At 35.2% G+C, this 18,821-nt stretch overlaps 1 protein-coding gene and 1 pseudogene across 1 annotated transcript; both read right to left on the reverse strand.

The window, feature by feature from the left end:
- Positions 1–1,680: 1,680 nt before the first annotated feature.
- LOC115232202 lies at positions 1,681–2,842 on the reverse strand (annotated as a pseudogene).
- A 14,154-nt stretch (positions 2,843–16,996) lies between these two features.
- On the reverse strand, positions 16,997–17,637 carry LOC115232203. Its single transcript, XM_029802046.1, has 2 exons — positions 17,067–17,637; positions 16,997–17,004 (listed from the first exon to the last, which is right to left on the reverse strand). Exons 1-2 carry the CDS (start codon positions 17,635–17,637, stop codon positions 16,997–16,999), a joined length of 579 nt encoding a protein of 192 aa, XP_029657906.1.
- Between the last annotated feature and the right edge of the window lie 1,184 nt (positions 17,638–18,821).

Consider the following 18,821-nt stretch of genomic DNA (forward strand, 5'->3'; position numbering starts at 1 on the left):
GAGAAAAACATAGGATGAATTGAATTTCTTTATCGCGAATAATTGGGAGTTCATCATTGTTAATATTCTCGCTGTCGTTTTCATCAAGGATATTCTTAATACGTGAGATTTTTGCCTTGAAGGTTTTAATGGACCTCATCATGAATGTCGAGGACATTCGCGTTGTTCATTTTAATCAAAATGCAGAAAATAATTTTTTGATTTTTTGGGGGAAAGGTTTTAAGGACTTCATCATGTAAGTCGAGGACATTGTAGTTGTTCATTTTAACCAAAATGCAGAAAATTTTTTTTAATTTTTTTTGGGGGGAAGGTTTTAAGGACTTCATCATGTAAGTCGAGGACATTGTAGTTGTTCATTTTAACCAAAATGCAGAAAATTTTTTTTAATTTTTTTGGGGGGGAAGGTTTTAAGGACTTCATCATGTAAGTCGAGGACATTGTAGTTGTTCATTTTAACCAAAATGCAGAAAATTTTTTTTAATTTTTTTTGGGGGGGAAGGTTTTAAGGACCTCATCATGTAAGTCGAGGACATCGTAGTTGTTCATTTTGACCAAAACGCAGAAAAATTTTTTTTAATTTTTTTTGGGGGGAAGGTTTTAAGGACCTCATCATGTAAGTCGAGGACATCGTATTGCCAATTTGAAGTTGGTGTGCACACACAGACAGACAGACACACAGACAGACAGACAGACAGACACACACCATACCATTTTATTATTAAGATTTTAAAAACGGTTTTTTTGCACTTAGTGTAGATCAATACTTCCGGCTGTTTTAAACAAAAATATAGATCGTGTGAGAAAAATCTCCGGAAGGGGGATGGCTTAAACGAATTTAGATCACTTGAATTTGACATGGGGAGGTAGAAAAAACTAAAAATTAATATTGTTTTTTGTGACTGTTGCACATGCCTATAAACACTATGGCTTTCGTGAAAGTACTAAAAGATTTTTTTAAGAATCTATATCTATTCATTTATACTATCTACAATTATTTTCATATTATATCGATGAAGTTAACTTATAAAAAGTTTCCAGAAAATTTTATAAAAGAAATTTTCATCTATCTGTCTCTATTGTATAAACTTTTTGCGCGTGAACCAATTTCATCAAAATGCTCAACGACACTTTTACGTAAAAAAAGGTTCAAAAACATTCTCAAAAAAATTTCTGAAGACCAAATATGTCATAATATTTTTTAATCATTCCATAAATTTTCACGTTAGTTTATTGGATTAAATGAAATAAATAAGGAATTTTGTTATCCGCTACTTTCTTATAACTCCCACATATTAAGAAGTCCCATTTTTAGCGGATATGAAAGACTCTACTGTAACATTATTTTGATAAAATATAAATTTTGTTGAGTCAAAATTTTAAAATCTTTATGATCTTGAATTCAAAATAACAATTTTTTAACTATTTTTATACTCTATTTGATAAGACTGTAGTTGTTACAATCCTAAAATTTTTTTATAAATAATTTTTTTTCAATTCCAGAAAAATGTTAACCAAGGTCATCCTAGAATTATCTGATAAGTATAGAATTCATTCTTTAGTTTTAATACGGTTTACTATGTTGTTCGTTGATTAACCATTAAGTTATTTTTAATATTTACGAACTGTGAAACTTAAAAAACTTGGTAAAAATCCCCAAAAATTACAATTAATAACCAAACTCAACAAATTAGTAAAAATCCGAAAGAAATTTACGGACAAATGACAATCTTTCCAAAAGTGCCAGATGAATGTTCAATAACTTCTTTGTGAGCCTCATTTGCCTGATTTAGCTCAAAAGTGGTTCCTATGACTGGATTAATTTTTCCTTCATCAATTAAACGATGAATTTCATTTGCACTTGATTCAATTTCCGACTAGTTAATATATTATATTATTAATAAACATTTTTGGCATTGAGCAAGCACATCCCCCGGACGGTTAGTTCTCCGGCGAGGATCTGACGTGGATTTATTTCAATATCTCCCCGAGCTCCCACAATCTAAATTTGTCAAAAATATTGAAAACAATTATTCTTCCTTGAAATGTCGAAATAAAAAAATCGTTAGCAAGATTAACATTTGCTAAACATTCAATAATCAAATCAAATTTCATATTTGCGTTCTAAATAATAAATATTTAAAATACAATAATTTTTTGAATATAATCATTTTCTTTATGATTGTAGACCTCTTTAACACCCAATTTTAAAAGCATAGTTCTCCCAGCATTAGTCCCTGCAGTCCCATATACTTCCATTCCTGCTGCAAGTGCTATTTCACAGGCGGCTATTCCAACCTAATATTATTCTATAAAACACAAACCGCCCCACTTGCGCCATGTATAAATACTTTTTCCTGCGGTTTTGCATTTCCACTGTTAGAATAATGTTAGTAAGTAACCAACCAGAAAAAAAGAGCTCGGTGAGCTGAATAGTAAGGAATGCCTAGAGCTGCCCCTTGTTCAAATGTTAGGTTTGGATGTAACGGCATGACACAGGAGGACTCGGCCACACAGTACTCTGAATAGGTACCATATGGAGATGTTGCTTTAAAAATATAAACACGATCATTAATCTTGAAATAAAAAATAAATAATGACAAAAAATTACATTTTGATTTTTACAATTAGCTCCTACTTTAGTAATAATTCCTGAACCATCAAAGCCTGGTGTATAGGGATATGGTTGATTTGGGAAGTATACACCACTCCGAATATATGTATCAACTGGGTTAACTCCTGCTGCCTTGACTTGGACAAGAACTTGATCTGGGCTGATTTCTGGAATAGGCCGAGTAACAATTTCAATATTTCCAGATGGTTTAGAAACTATACAAGACTGCATAACTCAAAAATTTTAATAAAAAATTTTATTAAAAATTATATATTCTATTCTATTTATTATAACAACAATAAATATTTGAAGACCTATATCACTGCTTTATCAAGGTGAGGATAAAAACGGGACACTAAAAGTTGTCTTCAAAATTTAAAACTGGTTAATTTTTTATTCAAATAATTAGTTTTTAAACCATTAATTTAGTAAAAAAATCTTTATTTCAGAAATTAAACCAAAAAAATGAAGTTCAACATTAAGAATACGCTCTAATGTAGGCCCAGGATTGAGATAGCATAAAAATCATACTAAACCCTAAAGAAATAAAATTAAATATATACCGGCAATGAAAATTGGCATAACTATTCCAGATTTTATTTTGGAGTTGTGAAAGACATACAACTCAGACATAAAATGTAAAAAAGCAATAAAAAATGACATAAAAGTCAAAAATTGCAAACTATATATTACCTCAAATATATATACTTTATATCATGGAACATTACAGCAGTGTAGAATCTGATTATACCAGAAAGTGCAGTCCAAACAGAAAATAATCGGCCAGTTAGAGGATTTACTATTTTGAATTATTTTATTGTGGTTAACCTTGGTCAATCGAATTAACATAAAGACGTACTCCCAAATAACGATGAGATTTAAACGATGTAAAACTGCTCATTAAACTGATTAAACCTAAAAGTCCGATCCAAATTCTGAGAATAAAAAGCATCATTTTAATCTATGATACTTTATAAATAAATTAGCCTAACGTTAAATGCCAACTAAGCCGAAGCGCTAAAGTTGTATTTAATAATATATAATCTATTTAAAATTTAAATATTATATATTTAAAATCACCAAAATTTTAGATTTTATTTATAATCTTTAATTTCAAGGGCGTAGATAATCTATATTTACCAACTACATTTATCATTAGCCATAGTATCAAAAAAGAGTTCTCAGTGTGTTAATCCTATGTATTTCCTGGACAGAATGGTTAAGTTATGTTAATATTTCAGCATTTTAAATTGTTTTTAGTTATTAGCCAAAAGTGAGTTATTTTAGCATTCCACTTTATACAATAGTTTTACATCACTGACTTTTTAGTGAAACCTATTGTCAGTTCCTAACGTAATTTTCAAGATTATTACAGAAACGACATTTAATTAATAGGATAATAAATCTATTTCAAGATATGGTAAACTCACTTGACTTTTTCTAATCGTATATAAACAATCCGATGTTATTCGATTTATGATACCTAGATGGCACAAGCCAATTGACTCAGAGGGCACCTAATTCCTGCCGAAAAAGGAATTCTAGAACTCTGACCCCAGGAGACATCGTCGTCCCAGGTCTATCACCATGGGCAGGATCGAAGCTTTCCGGGGGATCTCTATCGGTTACAAAGTGCGTTGGGGATCACGGAGATTATAATTAATTGGTTTACTTTCTTTGGTCATTAATAAATGTCTTAAATAATAAAATATCTGGAATGTATTTTAGCAATTCAAATCTAGAGCGCATGCTTAAAGAATGTTTTATATCAACTGTTTGACACGGTTCTGTCACACGGTCTGGTTTTATTAATAGATTTGATATCTGTTTATGATTATCGAACATGTTTGTTATTATTACACTATTAGATTTAGCCTTTCTGCACAAGTTCTATTTTTCTTTTTAACGTTTATCATTTTTTCCAACTACAAGCCAAAAGAAACATCAACGCAGACTAAATCCATAAGCTAATCTTTTTACCAAATGTATAGATCTATTTTTCAATGTTTATCTATTAATCATAGCTGACTTTCTGGACTATTTGTACAATTTAAATGACCAATATACTTTATCCGGGGTTTCATAAACTTTTTTATTACAACTAGTGTACAGCTCTATCACCATTTACGTGTCTGCAATCAGCAAGCCTCTCTATTTGCCGTAGCCTAAATATTATTACTAGTTATTTCCAGACATTTTAAGAAGCTTGATAAGACAAGATTTTCTAATACAAGTCATCTTTGTTTTCTTGTTACTGGAGGCTGATATATAAGCTGTATAAACATATAGTTAAATCTTTTTATTAGATTATCTCAGAAAAAAATTGGAAAAATAATTTTTCATGCAAATATCATCCTATATGAAATTTCATGACGAAGACATCATCTTGGGCATCCTCTATAAGTTGGATATTCATTATGTCAGAAAAATTCTTCCATGGCGGCATTCCAAGATGTTTCTTCATTCATCTGTGAAATATGACCAAAGAGGCGCTAACGAGCTTCAATAACATCTAGACTTATTGGTACACATCCATTCAGCCTGTATAATTTTTTGTTAGAAATTTTCTTTGCCAACAATACCCAAAGAGTTTTCTTAGTTGGTTTATGTGAAAAGAATCAAGTTGTTCCATATCTTTCTTTAAAGTTCCCCATGTGCCTGCGTTGTACATGAGGAATGGTCGTAGAAATACGTTATATACGCGCAGCCGCATCTCCGCATGAATTTTTTTTCTTAATAAAGTCGATTGTAATTTTTTGAGTGTTATTATGGCTAAGATCTCCTGTCGTGTGATATCTTCTAAGTCGCCAAGTAAAGATCCGAGTTTTTTAGTATTCCTCCACTTCTGCTCCACGCGGGAGCAGACGAAGTATTCGAGTTATAGAGAATTGAGGATAGTCACTTATTTCTTTATTGAATTTTTTAACAATTAAATGTTCAACAATCAGTTTTTTAAAAGGGATACTAACACAGAATTTCCGGAAAAACGTTGATGCTTGCTTATATGGGATTTAAAAGCTAATGTCTAAAGCTTCGAGATTAATCAGGAACATAGATGCTTGATCTATCTACACTAATGCTTGCGCTTTCGAAGTTAAAGTTCGGAAAACCCTATACGATATATTCTATAAATTTAATTTATATTAAATCTCATTCGTAGTAATTAAGGAAGCCCAGCTAAAACGGTCCCCGTTAGAATGAATAAAGAAGAAAATAGAAAACCTGAAATCTGTAGTTATGGATTCTCCTTGCAAAATTTGTACCAAAAAATTGTAATCTTTAGCTGTTTCCACAAAACGGGCATTTATTGAAATATTTTGGTGTTCATTATTAAAGAATAGTTAAATTTGATCTTTTTACATCTGTATATTTAAAATTCTTTAAATGAATAAATTGCAAGTTCTACAGTTGTTAGCATGGTGGGAAATCGAAAACGCCTGTCATTTTTTCAAAAGAAGTACACACAGAGTGATTTATTCTTTATTTCAAAATTCTGAAAAATTCTGAAGGAATACTTACTTTTCAAGATGACCAAAAAAGAAGAAAATTTACTTGTGTAAGTCTCAATCATTCGACAGAGATTTATTTGAATGGTTTGTCAAAAAACGATCATTTGGGTTCATATTCAATGAATATCTTTTGAAGTTGATGTCTTTAAAAATGGCGAAAGTTTGTATTACTCAAGGATTTCAAGCATCAAAAGGGATAGCTTGAGAAATTAAAAAATCGATATTGAATTGCTTCCCGTGCTTTATGTGAGGAGAATAAAATTGTTAAAACCTCTATGATTGAAAATTTTACAAAAAGTCTCAATAGATCTGTCGATCTCTTCGAACTGCTGGATTCCACACACAATTGGAACCTGCAGGGATTTTCGTAGAGGACGGCAGAAGACCCGATGGGATGACCACATTTCCATTTCAGAGAGGAAAGTGTCTGGTTTGGGACGTCACGTGTGTGAACTCCTTTTCCAATCAGAATATCAAATTATGCATCGAGAATCCGGGAGCCCCGTCTGAACGGGCAAAGAAGAGAAAAGCTGAGAAATACGCTGGAATCGGGAATAGGAGAGTGTTTGTCCCCCTGGCTGTTGAGACGTCAGGAATACAGGGACCTTCTACTCGGACCCTACTCCAGCGCATTGCCTCATTAATCGGAAGGGTTACCGGCGACCCGTGTGAGTACCGGTATTTAATCGAAAGAATATCTATAGCAATAGTCAGAGGCAATACTCTGGCTATCTGCCAATGACTATTTCTCTTTTGATTTGAAATAAAATAAAAAAACTCCATAATAAATATTCAAAGTGCCCCAAAACCCGAGGGTGTCCACTTCCGGGGTCGCCCAATAAGAAGGTGCACTGTACCGTCTAATACTATTACTGTCCGAATCCCGTCATTATGGCATGGGCTTTGTTATACACATCTCACTTGTGGATCATTTACTTAATGTATGGAGGATAACAGACGAAATTTCCTATATCAACGTAATACAAAATCATTATGACTTTCATAAACGTGTTTGCACCCTACACGGGAAGATTATCGACTTGTATGCCTGAACTTGATGATTTTTATATGAGTTTTTAGAAGACTACTCCTAGCTCTGCTTGTCGGTGATAATTTTGTTGTTGAGGACTGGAATTTAAAACCAGGAATTGAACGCAGGGGTGAATGCTGTATTGGTAATCACGGAAAGGGGTATCGAAAAGAATAACATAATATTAAATAAATAAATCAGTTTTAAATAACATATCTAATTCCCGTTTCTTTCTAGTTTAATATTATTAAACTCCAAGTCAATCTTGACACAGAATTATAAAATAAATTACCAATTCAGAATCTAAAAATGAATACAACTCAGATTTATTTTCATTGACATTTTTTCTACTTTTTTCGGTCCTTGGAGACAAAAAATTATTTGTATCTGACAACATTTAATACTGAACCACAAACCATAACAGCCGATAATATCATCAATGATATCATGGCGAAAGTTTGTATTACTCAAGGATTTCAAGCATCAAAAGGATAGCTTGAGAAATTAAAAAATCGATATTGAATTGCTTCCCGTGCTTTATGTGAGGAGAATAAAATTGTTAAAACCTCTATGATTGAAAATTTTACAAAAAGTCTCAATAGATCTGTCGATCTCTTCGAACTGCTGGATTCCACACACAATTGGAGCCTGCAGGGATTTTCGTAGAGGACGCAGAAGACCCAATCGGATGACCACATTTCCATTTCAGAGAGGAAAGTGTCTGGTTTGGGACGTCACGTGTGTGAACTCCTTTTCCAATCAGAATATCAAATTATGCATCGAGAATCCGGGAGCCCCGTCTGAACGGGCTGAGATGAGAAAAACTGAGAAATACGCTGGAATTGGGAATGGCAGAGTGTTTGTCCCCCTGGCTGTTGAGACGTCAGGAATACAGGGGCCTTCTACTCGGACCCTACTCCAGCGCATTGCCTCATTAATCGAAAGGGTTACCGGCGACCCGTGTGAGCACCGGTATTTAAACGAACGAATATCTATAGCCATAGTCAGAGGCAATACTCTGGCTATCTGCCAATGACGATTTTTCTCTTGACCTAATTTGATTAATAAATTGACGTTGTCTAAAAAAGTCTGAATAGAAAATTAGAACAATACGAAACTGGATTGTTTTTAATCTTTTGGTGAACAGAAAATTAGTCGTTGACTCGGAAAAAAATCTGTTGATTCTTAAAATGATCAAATTGACGACGTCAATTTTATGAATAACTATTTGAGAAACTAATACAGTAAGATCGAGTTGAAGAGTAAAATGAAAAAATTTATACTCCGACAATATATGAAGTTAGTGAATATGCGAAGGCGCTTGAATTATTGTTTCTTGAGAATGATATGAACACAAAGAGGAAAAAATACGAAATACAAAAAAACTTTAAAAATTATCAAACTAATCATTCTCAAAAAATCACCGATTACGTGATTAAATCTCTAAATAATCGCTTTAATTATACTTTAATTATTGTTTATTGTTATTTGGATTCCTTGTTTTATTTTTTTTGTTCACTATAGACAATAGTGAACATGATGTTTTGATGTGGACATTTTGTTCACTATAGAGAGGGTTGACAGAACCATTTTAATTTAGATTATGAATTATTTAGACAAAGTTGTCTTTCGATTCACAGATTTTGTTTTTTTAATCGAGTATTCTAAAATTTCGAACAGTTCATTTATATTTTTTCTTTTTACAAAAATTTCAAAAGTCGATAATGTTTGTCAAACTTGAAATTATCTGTTTTTACAAGAACTCAAAAAATTGTTTTATAAACTAAATTACTGTTTTTCATACATTTCATGAAATAAGTCGTTGGCCATCAAACAGTCTTACCGATTTTTGCCTTTTTTTGTAAAAAGCGGAACACATGAGACTTTACTATGTCTTGTGACATAGTTGTTGGAAACGAAGCTCTAATGGTCTTCAGTCTTGGACTTTACCCATCTTTGCCTTCCAGAAAGGGTACCTCTAAACTCAGTATTCAAAAAATAGGCGCCAAAAAAGAACTTGTACGTCACGTAGAATTTCACCTCCGCGATTTTTTGTCTCCGCGCTTTCGATTATTAAATATTTTATAATCGAACAGACAGCAAGGCACATTGTTATTTATGTCACAGGGTGATAAATGTTATGCAATCATTTAATGTTGAGAAACACTACAAAACTCACAGTAAAGTATATGATTGCTAGTAAGGAGATTCCAGGATAAGGAAACTGGAATCAGTAAAGTCAGCTAGAACAATACAAACAAATTTCTTTAAACCAGCAAATGATTCTAAAGCCTTACAAGCTTCATCTTTTGGAAACTCAAATTTCATCGTGCGATACAACACATTTTATCTACTTTCTGAGAATAAAGGGGTGTCAAACATGCGGCCCAGTTACTGCAAGCTATGTAATCAGCAGAATGCTTGCAATGAATGGAAAATCATATTGTGATTTCATCAAACAATGTTTTTTGAAAAACAGCCAAAATTATTTTTCTTTATAATACGCATTTTTATAATACGTTTTTTGAAAAACAGCCAAGCACTACAAGGACCGAACGAACAACTACTCATCGCCCCATTTAATGAAATATTGAGAAGAAACCTCTTGGTTACAGGGCCTAAAACACCACCACCGCGCCCTCACAGAAATTGTGCCGGGACAAGGGAGGAGCATTGGGCAAGGTTGAGGACCCTCCTCAGAGAACCCGGGATCACCTGATTAATTAGTTTTATGCTTTGGACGGTGATCTTGGTTCTAATAATAATTGCTCGTCATTTTCTAAATCTCGCCATTAATTAAAAAAAATTTTTTTTTGGTTAAACTATTTTTTATATAAAATATTTCAACCACGCTAAATTCAACATGCGTAAGTTCACAAGATTGTCTTGTAATGAAAAACGTCGCATTATTGCGTACATGGAGGAGAACAAAAGTCGCACGATGGACCGTATAGCTTACATTTTTTCTTCTGTTTTGAAGATCAATATCCATGCAACTGGATTCTCACAGCAACTGTACTGAGCCTTGCTTGATTTGTCCAAAAAAATGGTAAGTATGATCTTATTAAATTTGGTACAGCTGCATCCAGGAAAAAAGTGGCCTTCAATTAAAGACATTGACTATTGTTGTACGCGCGCGCGTTGTTGTGGTGCACTTTTTCTATTCATTTGCTATTTGTTATTTAATTCAATAATTCTCTCTCTCATTCCATTTCTCTTTATTCTCTCTCTTTTCCCATTTCTTTTTGTCATACCACGACCCGCCCAATGAGGAAGATTGGGGTGATATTGCGAACAGCCTACTCGGTGTAGGTATTAACACATGAGATACATGGAGGGCTCTCCAATTTACTCGTTGCAGAAAAAATTGAGAACTCCGGGTCTTGGGATGAGGGGCTTGCAGTTTCATTCTTATATGAGTACATTAAGATATGGAAAGTGTCATGTGAGGTCGAGATTGACAAAGTAGTGTTTTCTTCAAGAAAGACCTCAGTTTAGAACGACTCTGAACATATGCCATAGAGGTAACATTTGTTACACTAGGTTTATGATTCTTCAGAAGCACTACAAAACCACAATGAATGCTGTATTGGGTTGCATGGTATATGAGTCATGCTATGAAAAAATCGCCCGCTTCATTGACTACATATGGAAAGTTAGAGGGAAAGAGTCATTAATTGGTTATCTGAAACCCTCCAGGCCGTCAGAAGCAGTGCTTTTTCAGGAAACCACTTGAAACATGTGTACATGTACTTTAGTCTCATGACCACTTTATGCGGGATCGTAGTTAATAATGCATTTTTTAATGCTAAGAGCTTATGCTCGGATGGAAATGCAATTGTAAGTGCAATGATCTTTTACCATTTGGCGAGAGCGGGTCAGTGGTGAAGTCTGCTGTTGGTGTGGATCCAGATGCGGCCATCATGGATTGCATCGGTCAAGAGAGAAAAGTTAATGGATTTTGCATGTTCTGAAGGGAAAAATTTATATAATAAAAAAGTATCATTCCGAAATTTTTGAAGTTGACGGGATGACCCTTTTCCCATTTGAGAGCGGAAAAGTCCTCGTATGGATGCAACCTGCTGGGATACTTTCTCTGTTTCACATCTAACCTCGTGTGCTCAAGTCTGTTTCACTTGTTCTTTACAATAAAAAATTCTGTTCTGTTATTTGTCATTTTATAATATTTATCGTGACAAAATAGATTTTGAAATAGAATTAAAATATTTTTTTGAATTTTTTTCCAGGTCCGAAAGTATAACCACCTAGGTACACCCTAGACCTGTGACAATTTATAAAAATAATATAACAATAATTAAATTCGTGTTAGATTAAAAAAAAGTCTAGAAAAAAAAATATAACAATAATGATTAAAATTTGGTAGAAATTAATCATTTTAGATTTTAGGGCGCTAAAATACAAGATCGCCAAATCCGGAAACAATAAATAAAAGTTTGCCAAAAGAATATAAAGAATAGAACTTTCTATCAAAATAAGGTAAAATTCAAAGAATAAGATAATTGAGAAGATTTCAAATAAGAGATTTTTTATTTATTTATTTATTAAACACCAAGACCACAGTAAAGACCGAACTAATTAGCATGTGATCCCGACGCACTTTGACGGAGATCCTCCGGAAAGGTTCAATCCTATGCAAAGTGCATCGTCCTGCGACGACGATGTCCCAGGGGGTAGGAGAGCTATTGGTCCTTTTTCGGTGAGCATTAGGTGCCCCCTCGGCGTTTCCAAATCCAGTCGAAATCTCCAAGTGAATTTGGTGGACCACGTAACGCCTTTCTAAGGCCGGATAGGAAGGAGATCCCTTTTTTGACATACTGTGTCGTGCCAGATGTACTCGTCACCTCACGGGCAAAGGAACTTCGACGAGATTAACCCCGACTCCAAAGTAGCCTCTTCTGGATTCGAACCCACGACGGCTGAATTCCAGTATCCAGGGCATACTCTTCAGCAAGATATAAACAGATTGAAAGAATAAACTGACAAATATTATAAAATGATGAAATTTCAGATAATTTATTAATTAAAAGAAACTACATCGCAAAATATTCCTTCTAATCCAATTAAATAAAAAAATAAAGATTGATCAAATAATGTAACAGGACAACAAGGTATGTCACAAGAGTGCTCACACGTGGCACAATTTATTATTTTTCTATTAATAATTGGGTAACTAAAAATTAAGATAATTTTAATAATCAAACACCAATTCTACCTAGTAGCTTATAACAGTGTAAATACCAGAGGGGATATCTCAATGATGGCAAATTGTGAAACAGACTTGCAGATTCGAGCAGATTGTTCTTTGGAACTTTTGCTCCAGTAATTTTCGGAGTTTGTTTAGTTCTAGCTATATTTTTCAGAACCGATTCAGACGAGTTATTTTTGTTTTATATTATTCCGAATTTTTAAACAACATTATGAATGAATGAATTGAGTTTATTGTAATTAACAGAGGAAGAGAAAGTGACAGGAATTAAGGACGGTGATAGGACGAGACTGATGCCAAGGCAACTGAACTCTTCTGAGCTTGCGTCCAATTCATCTGTCGTGAGCCAGAGTTAATAGTGGCTATGTTGCTGAATTGCTTCCTTCTAGCAGGAGCTCTTGCAGCATATTCATATCCACTCCAGATATCTTCAGGGCTCCTACATAATCGCGGAAGCACTCCAGTAGAACATCTCTTTTGAGTATGTCCTGCTCCGAGTGGGCTATTCTTTGTTACAAAGCTTTGTTACGGTGGGTTTTTCTCCTCTTATGAGGGACAGCCGAGCGGACCACTTCTGAGTTATGGCACTCATTAGTGTTTGACTCCGCGCTTGTGAGTGTGCTGTGGCCGGCGACGTCTGAGTAGAGACATCGACTCTGGATGGACTTGGGGGAGACCTTTTTTCCAGACTGATTCTATCCGTTCGGCTTTTACCCAGCGTCCTGGGCTTTAGTCTGTGGGCTCTTCGCAACCCTTGAGGCTGCTGTTGCTGCTTTGGCAGACGGACATCCACCGTAGCACGCCAAGTGCCCAGTGTTCTTGCAGTTAATGCAAGTTTTTCAGCTGGGACACTTGGTTTTGGCTTGGAACTCGGGCAGTTTTGGTGCCTGTGTTCTTTTCCGCAGAGGAGACAACGGAGTTTTTCCAAGCATCTGTAGGAGGTATGTCCAAACTGATTGCAACGGAAGCATCTCGTTGCTGAGGGCTTGTGCCATTCGCAGCGAATATGGCTGAAGCCCGCAGTTTCCCAAAGCGGATGAGGGTGTTGGCCTCTGCTCTGGAATCCAGGGTGAGTCTGCCGACAGGCATGTCTGTTCCATTGCGAGAGAATCTTTCGAACTTTAAGTCTGATTCTAGACTTCTGAACCATTTGGCTGTTCGAAAGAATTGTTTTATGAGTAATATCAATATTGTCCAAGTTTCACGTCCTTCCCCTTCCCGTTCCTATAAGATCCCAAACTCAAACCAAAAAGTAGAAAGAATGGCCTTTCGTGCTATTGAAAAATTTTTAGGTCAACCTGCAGCTGATCAGATTGAACAAGACTTCTTCCGTGGTCCTATCGACTGGATTGGTTCCATAGAAGGCAACTAGGAAGCTTACTCGAAATGGAGTGGTCGTAAAGAATATAAACCACTGATATCTATAACAAGTGTATGTGTTTGTACATCAGCGAAAATGTGGTAGATGCCAGATTGAGGCTATTTAGACATGTAATAAGAATGAACTCGGACGCACCTGCTAGCAAAGCGATGGAAGGTTACTTTGACAGTTGCGACAAAGCCTTCCGCAAAAAACCTGTTCTTTCGAAATACAATGCAACTATATTGTTTTTATTAATTATTTCAATAATTTATCATTTTTTAACAGGGTTGCTAAAATCATAATTTTTTTGTGATTTAAAACAGATTTTTGTGAAATAAAAGCTTGTAAATAAAGACATGTTTGGCAGTCTTTTCAATTCCAAATTTATTTCGTAAATTCGAATGTAGGAATCCAAAAGTCGACAAGATGGTTCTATTCTAGCTGTTGGGGCAGCTGGTCCAAGAATTTTTTTGAAAAGTGAAATTTTTTCAGAAATTAACTGTTAATAGTTGACGACTTCCACAAGCTATAGGATTGTTTACTCATTAAGTTTGGAGCTAACATGTATTGCTTAAATGTTTAGCTCTTGCTTTGAAATTATCAGAGTCGGAAAGCATATTCATAATGTTTCGCCAAACCGGGATGAATCTCTACAGTTACAAGAGATTTCCCAGATGCTGAGTCCATTAGATTGCAAGTAAGTGGAAAGGTATTAATGCTTGATCAGCCAGAGTTTTTACTTTTTCTAAGATAGCTGTACTTCATAGTCTATATAAGTCTTTTCAAGTTCCTTCCGAATTTCTACAGAATGACTAATCTTTGTAGAATTATTTTGCATTTTTTTTCAGAGGTGTCCACAGTGTCAATTAGATAGCTTTCTCTATCCAACGCTACAACCGAAACACAAATAATAGGTTCATTATGAATGTTACTTCACCGATTCAGCATCATAGATACTGTTTTGTCCTGAAGTCTTTGTCTACAGTCCTCATGTAGTTGGTCGTACACTTGATCGAGCAATGGACCAACAATTTGATGACGGAAGGTAAACAATAGCTAAGAAGAAGCATACGGAAAAATTAAAAAAATTGTGTTCGGCAAGCTGGGATTAATTTTTTTAATAAAACCAGTCGGTATTAAGTTCCAAATATTTAGGACTTTGTATCAAGTCCGAAATATTCTTTGAATGGAAGTTGTTTAATTCCTTCTTTATATGAGCTCATATATGTTCGATCGGATTAAAATACGCTCATTAAGGCGCCTATGGTAAAAAATTTACTGTACTTTTCTTGAAAAAGATCGCATAGTCATCTTGGAAGAATAACATCGTGTTAGAAAATAGTCACTGTGCTCCATTTTTTTCTAATTCTCATAAATGGTTACATAATGTGTTAATATAAACTGAAGAATTCATATTTCCGTCTATAAAAGTAAACGAGACCATTCCGTAATAGGATAAAAGTCGCAGACCATAACTTTCTGATAATAAAAGATTGTTTTTTTGAAGGCCTATATTGCCGATTTTTTAAATTAAAAAATTTGAAACTACATTCATTACTGAGAACTGTCCTCATCCATTCAGTGTTTGGGACATTAGTAAAATGCTTTGAAAGTTATGGCGTTTTCACTATTTATTTTGTTCAAAAATTGTTTCTACATACACGAGCATATATTTGCTCTCTTCTTAAATAATTTGCGATGCATCTTTTTCCTACTGTTTTACTGGTGAATTTTACGTTGATCATTACGCAATCAGCTGTTTTTGAAGGGTTCTCTTTAACCAGGTTGAGTAAAATAGAAAAATCGTCTTTATTAAAAATTTTTGGTCTCCTTGAACCTTTCATTTTTTCAGTGGGAACATATTTAATAAATTTTCTGATGAAATTAGCGATAGTTGATCGCGAATATTAAGCTCTCAGATATTTTTTATTGATCCCTTTTAACTATCCGGGCTTGAATTTGTTTCTTTTGTTATTATATCAAAGACTCGTAATTTTATGGACCATTTAAAATGTTTAAAAAGTGAAAAAATACCACCTTCACACAAATAAACGGTTTTTAATCAAAGACGCACATGTAATTAAATTATATGGCACAATACAAAACGTTTAATAAAAATTAATTATGTAAATTCTATCTTAAATTATTTAAGAATCCAGATCGTCAGTGATTTCTCTTCTTCGCTTGGAAGAAGAGTTTGCAAACAAAATTCTCATCATTTTCCATTTCTGCGTCAAAGTAATTGTTCAACTGAGTGTCCTCACGACATGCCAGCTCCGCAAGTTGATTGGCGGCAGAGGCGTACTCCTCGTTGTCTACCTTCATCCCATGTCTGTGTTCAATAAGCATACTCTCTAGAGTCCTCTTCAGCACAACCGACTGGATGTATGTCCTCGTTCCTTCTTCAATGGATAACTTGTCCATATGACTTTTAAAGAACTTTGAGACAACTCCCATCCCATGTCAAGACAATTGGAATAATCTTCACTTTTGCTTCATAGAGAACTGACAGTTCGTTTGCAAGCAGGTCATATTTGTGAAATTTCTCTACTTCAACTTGCTTTAAAACGGTCTTGCGAGGTAACTCCTCCCACTTCGATTAAATGAATTTCTCTTTTCCTCTTGTCATAAAACGAAGATATCAGGTTTATTGAATTGAACCTTTGTTTCAGTCATAATTGAAGTGTCAACTCTGATTTCGACATTTTGGGTCGACAGTGTTGACACGACTGAATGTCCTTTCAATTTCCTGCTTCGTTTTATTCCATACATTCGACACAAGTGGAGATGAATACACTTTACCACTTCGTTGTGTCTTCGGAGATAATCACTGTTTAGCATCCTACCACACCGCGTGGCTAGATGGTCAACAGTCTGCCTGCTTTTTTTGCAGTGGACGCATAGTGATCCCGTGTATGCAAAGAACAAATTCCTATCTTGCAAAAGACAGTACAATGCTTCGCTTCGTGGACCATTGTTCCCTTTCGATAGCCATTGCGAAGAAGTAGATATGTCGACATCTGATTCCTCCATACATTTGAACATCACCGAGTGTAGTGATTTACTGTTAATTCGGTTAAGCAAGAGTTTCCTTTGTGCGTCCTTCAGTAACTCAATGGTCAGATTTTCCCTGCCGACAGCTGCATATTTGGAGACAAGAAATTCTGCGATTGTGGCTAAGTGCCATTTTTTTCCTTTTATTACTCGCAGAATACCCGACCTCCGCAGACAGGTAGTCGACTGTTTTTCCAAACTTTTAAGAAACTGGAAGAGCATTAATTCGCTTTTGAAAGAAATTGAGGCAAGTCCTCTTCCAAGGGTCTTGCGGTCCAAATACAACCTCTCCTTATTTGCAGGCTGGAGGTGTAACTTGAGAGTCGTAAGCAATCGGCGTATTTGTTGGTCAATCTCATCAAATTCGTAAGGTTCAATATTGATTAGCCCAATATAATAATTATATAGGGATAATGCATATTCATTGATTCCACGAAACAAATTTACAGCATTCAGGTTTGTTTTTGACAACATAGTTATCCTCTTCTTGACATTCTCCAATATGGAGTCCATAACTTTATTCTTGAGAACATTACTTCCGCCATCTTCAAGTACACCCAAGTAGCGATATCCGTTGATTCCATCGACAGTCTCACAGCATGATAAAGATTCCACATTAGATGCTGATTTTTCGGAATTCATCTCTAGGCCGACACTTTCAAAAAATCCATTAACAGCCTCCATCATTTTGACTAACACATCTTCTTTGAGGGCAACTATTTTCAGATCGTCAATAAAGAAGAAATGATTGGTGGAGTATGTCAACATATTGGGATCTTCCCGACTAATTTCGAGTTTGGGAAACATGGAGTTAAGCATCCTGCTTAGGGGATCCATCGCCATAACGAATAGCAGCGGGGATAATGAATCTCCTTGGAGTATTCCCCGGCTTAACTTTACTTTCCCAATTCTTTTCCCATCGATATGTAAGTTTACTGTCCACTTCTTGACTATGTTCTTTACAAAGCTGACAATCCAATGTGGTATTCCAGAGCAATCCAATACGTGGAACAAGAACTCGTGATCAACTGAGTCAAATGCCTTCTTCACATCGACCCAAGCAGAATAGAGGCCATTTCCATACTCCTTATTTAAGCATTGGTTAATGAGGGCTTGCTCTTTGGCACCTTGACATTGCTTCCTCGTCCAAGCTGATTATCTGAGATTAAGCCAAATGCCTCGATGAAATCGGCCAGTTTGGCATTAACACATTTGGTGACAAGTTTATACAAAGTTGGCATACACGTTATAGGGCGTAAGTCCTTCGGGGTCTCACACTCACTTTTTTTAGGGATCAAGTAAGTTACGCCAGTGTAAAACCAGCTATCGGGCGTGTACTCTCCATTAATTATTCGGACTATCTCTTTACACAGAAACCCATGCAAAGAATCCATCTTCTTTAAGAAAAAGTTATACGTTCCGTCGCATCCGCATGCCTTCCAGTCAGGTGCACATTTGAGCATATCCATAATAAAATCACTTGTGAAATGAGGTCGCATGGTTTCACCGCCAGTACACCTCACACCCACAAAATCATAAACTACGGGCCCCATATTTTTCTTGCTCCAGACATCTTCCCAAAATGATAAGCACTCACCATCACCAAACCCATACAGGGTGGCTTCGTTGCTCGAAGATAAGTTTCGATAAAATCTTCTGCGGTTTAATTCAAAACACGCATTGTCTTTCCGGAAATTTTTCCTCGAGGAATGGATAGATATCTGTTTCTTTTTGATTCTAATTAGATCATTCAATAGAGTCTCAATTCTGGTTAGCTCCCCCTTCTTAGACTTCTTATATCCGTAGCGGCAGAGAACATCCATTGCCTTTTGCTTTTCTGCCTGAGGCAAGGTTTGTTTGGAGAAGGAACGAACTGTGTCAATTTCATCTGCTAATTTAGAGATTTTTCTTTCCGTGTTTTCCAACCATGTGCTCTGTGGTCTGGCTCTCGTAGTTAAAGCCAAATAAGCACACTGTACAGCATATAGAATATCGGTAATTTGATTAATATCTTGGGGCGGATCATC

This window comes from Octopus sinensis, unplaced genomic scaffold, assembly GCF_006345805.1.
Source record: "Octopus sinensis unplaced genomic scaffold, ASM634580v1 Contig19935, whole genome shotgun sequence".
NCBI lineage: Eukaryota > Metazoa > Mollusca > Cephalopoda > Octopoda > Octopodidae > Octopus > Octopus sinensis.

What these genes read in the sequence shown, in the direction of transcription:
- LOC115232203 (XM_029802046.1), bottom strand. Translation starts at nt 17,637, where the DNA reads ATGGCGATGGATCCCCTAAGCAGGATGCTTAACTCCATGTTTCCCAAA.